Below are 2,991 nucleotides of genomic sequence, written 5' to 3'. Positions count from 1 at the left end.
TGCGTTTATGGGTTTAGAGTCTGGTAGAAGGTGGCACTTTGAATGGATTACAGCCAGAGTTTAGCTCTTCAAATTTTTTTATTTTCCTTGAATGAAAAAAATAAAAATAAAAATCTCTCATGCCCAATTCCCACCCATGTTCCCCATTGTCCCCGCCATTTTAGCATCAAGGTAGAGGCAACATCGATATACTTTTTACAAAATTATTCAGATTTACAAAATGCATGGACATTTTTCTAAAGACTGGGAGAATGTTACGTCACTATATGATCCAGGCATGGTACTCAATGGTAGATTAAATGCTATGGTCCTTAGGTCAGGATTTTGTGATTGTTCTTTGTCAGCCCAATACTTCATTCAATGCATTTATTGAGAAACCATTCACAGAGGACTTTTCAAAGCAAATTTCTAGGTTCAAGGACCAACAGACATGTTTAACTGTCCTGCACCTCACTCTACAGTATATATTTGGTATATACAGTGTAAACTTGTAATTTATAGATAACCATGTGATATTTCTAATTTGAAATGTACAGTGTTTTGTTAATGTTGATGTCCTTTCTGATATTCTGCATATGGCACATCAATGAGGTTGGCAGATTGGCTTATCCTCTCCAATGGGTCTTCCTCATAGTGGCTGCAGAATGGGAGGAATATGCATGGAGAAATACGTGTATATAATTGTCAGAACAGAATACAGAAATGTAGTTATCATATTTTTGGGCAAAAACAATAATTTTTTGCTAACATTGAGGAATGGAAGATTCCACTGTTGGCCAATCATTTTAGACAACTCAAAATCCTGAGCTCACCAGTTGAAGGTGGTTGAAAAAGTCTTCTACTCTGACATCGTCAAAGCTTTCTGGGAAGGCGCTCTCACTTCTGGTGGACTCTTCTTGTACATTAGGAGGGTCTTCTTGGCTGGACAGTGTGAAAGAGAATCACAAATGCTAATCCTGAAGAAGTAATTTCATGGAACCAAGTCTAAGACTGAGTATGAAACTGCTGTATTTGAGTGAATTTGCACCTGGTCTCTCTCATATACTGTTGTATTCTACCATGTCAGTTTTGATAGAGAGATTGAACAGTAGACAGACAAACCTTCTTTTCTGTCCCGACAGGACAGAGTTCAGGTACTTCTTCACTGCCATCTGTTTCCGGAAGCGGCTATAGTTGTCTGTAAAAATTGCATCTGAATGCCGCTTTACTGGACTTTGGTCCTCCATCATGTCCTCACTGAAACACACAGGAAAACCTGTTTGTTGGCTGTCTCTCCACAGAAGTCATGGCACTGTATGATATGATGCCTATGTGATCATTCATTAGAAATTGCATTCACCATATTTATTCTTTAGATTTTTTATTCTTTAGTGTCTTTAGATTAGAATGGATACAGATGTTGTCTACAACTGTGAGCTTCTGAAAATAAAGTAATTTAAAATGCATAATTTATTAATGAAAAAAGGTCCCACAATATTAGCCTACTCAGTTTCTGTTTTTTTTTCTGTTTGTAGTTTGTTTCTACGTTTTGCGTAATGGAGGCAGAGACGTGCGCTTAAGATAGGCTATACTGTACGGTGAAGATTCAATGTTTTCTCGTGACCTGCTTTTGTCAAATTCGAAAACGAATTTAAGGGGGGTTAGCGAGGGGGGAAAAACATGAAAGCGTCGTTGGCACTTCTGACTCAACGTTTTAGTGTAATTCATTTACAGTTTATATGCTACCTACCTTACTCGCTTTCCAATCAATGACTCCAAATATCTTCTCGCGGATAACTGTCCTAAAAGTTTGCTGTAACCACTCGTGAAAAGACCGTCTGCGTGCCTTGAGGGTCTGCCAACACAAAATGTTTTTATTTAGGCTATCCATCTTTACTTACAGTACACAACCAAAGAGATTGACCTATAACAACACCACCAGTTGGTAATGATAACTTAAGCAAGTCAAACAATGAATCTTTACCTAGACGTTGCATATCGGAAATATTAGTCAATGCCAACAGGAGCAAGTCAATGTAAATATAGTTCAAACTCCACAATTAATCTTTGACATTGTATACATTAATTTGGTCTGCTGTCTTTTGAATATATGTTGACATTCAACAACAAATAGGTTGTATTTGACACTGTCCATTTAACGGTAAGTGTAGTGCGGTCGTGAAATATTAACGTAAAATTGTGATTTGTGGTCAAAATCGTGCACCTACCTCATAGAAGCATAAGGTAAACTCACAGTCCGGGAATACAAAACACTGCACAGGGCTATTATGAGCAAGAGCTGGGAGCCGTTTCTCTGTAACATCGCTTTACACCTGTTAAGGGAAGATCTTATTAATTGGGCTATATCAAAGAAAGTTATGTGATAGGTTGTAAAAACTTTAAACTTTATTCAGAAATAAGTCGAACTATGGTACATTACTGTAGATTATGGAAAAGTAACCCGTTTATTATCTTTGTGGGTTCGATCAAAGTGATGAAATGTAAAGGCTCCTCAGATTTCTTCCAGTAGAAATCTGTTTTAAATTCCGATTCTGTGGCTCTTGGAAAAAAAAGTCCAAAGTTGCCTTGATGGCATGCAGAGAAACAATCATTGCTTCAAAAAAATTGTGTTAATCGTCAATGTCTATGCTCAGTGATGAAAATATCCAGGTACTCACGTAGGTTGTATGGTATGATCCTCTTAGAACCCCTTGATGCGCTGACCGTGGTACTGAAATCACAGTCCTTTTGTATTATCTCCTTAAGTTGAAGCTGGCGCTCTCCGTGGTTCCTTCACTGTCTGGCGTCTGTTTGGATCATCTCCCCATACCCTCGTTTTATACATCTGAACACTTTTCATGGAACTAGGAGCAATCAGATTTGATCAGTCTTTATACGTCATAACAATTCCAGCGGGATTGGCGCGTTCGTCATTGCGCACTCGCATACCCAACATATGGCACACCATCGTGAAATTAAGTTTTGCTCTAACAAAATAGAATGTTTTCTGAC

The 2,991-nt window shown here is 38.1% G+C and overlaps 1 protein-coding gene across 1 annotated transcript; it reads right to left on the bottom strand.

Moving 5' to 3' along the window:
• Positions 1-794: 794 nt before the first annotated feature.
• Positions 795-2,305, bottom strand: vip (vasoactive intestinal peptide). Its single transcript, XM_076286452.1, has 4 exons — positions 2,208-2,305; positions 1,730-1,834; positions 1,102-1,236; positions 795-921 (listed from the first exon to the last, which is right to left on the bottom strand). The coding sequence occupies exons 1-4, from the start codon at positions 2,300-2,302 to the stop codon at positions 795-797; spliced, it is 462 nt and encodes a 153-aa protein (XP_076142567.1). The 5' UTR covers positions 2,303-2,305.
• Between the last annotated feature and the right edge of the window lie 686 nt (positions 2,306-2,991).

The sequence above is a fragment of the Alosa pseudoharengus genome, unplaced genomic scaffold (assembly GCF_046254945.1).
Source record: "Alosa pseudoharengus isolate Yale_2024_CS ecotype anadromous, Long Island Sound unplaced genomic scaffold, YU_APseudo_1.1 YU_APseudo_1.1_scf_15, whole genome shotgun sequence".
NCBI classification, from domain to species: Eukaryota; Metazoa; Chordata; class Actinopteri; order Clupeiformes; family Clupeidae; genus Alosa; species Alosa pseudoharengus.
Note: the sequence above shows the minus strand (reverse complement) of the source record. Positions and strands in the feature narration are given on the sequence as shown.

Excerpts from the sequence above, each read along its gene's own strand:
- vip (XM_076286452.1), bottom strand. The coding sequence starts at position 2,302 with ATGTTACAGAGAAACGGCTCCCAGCTCTTGCTCATAATAGCCCTGTGC. Across the intron at positions 1,237-1,729 it reads TTGATTGGAAAGCGAGTAAG|TGAGGACATGATGGAGGACC; the intron begins GTAGGTAGCATA and ends TGTGTGTTTCAG. Across the intron at positions 922-1,101 it reads CTGTCGGGACAGAAAAGAAG|CCAAGAAGACCCTCCTAATG; the intron begins GTTTGTCTGTCT and ends CACACTGTCCAG.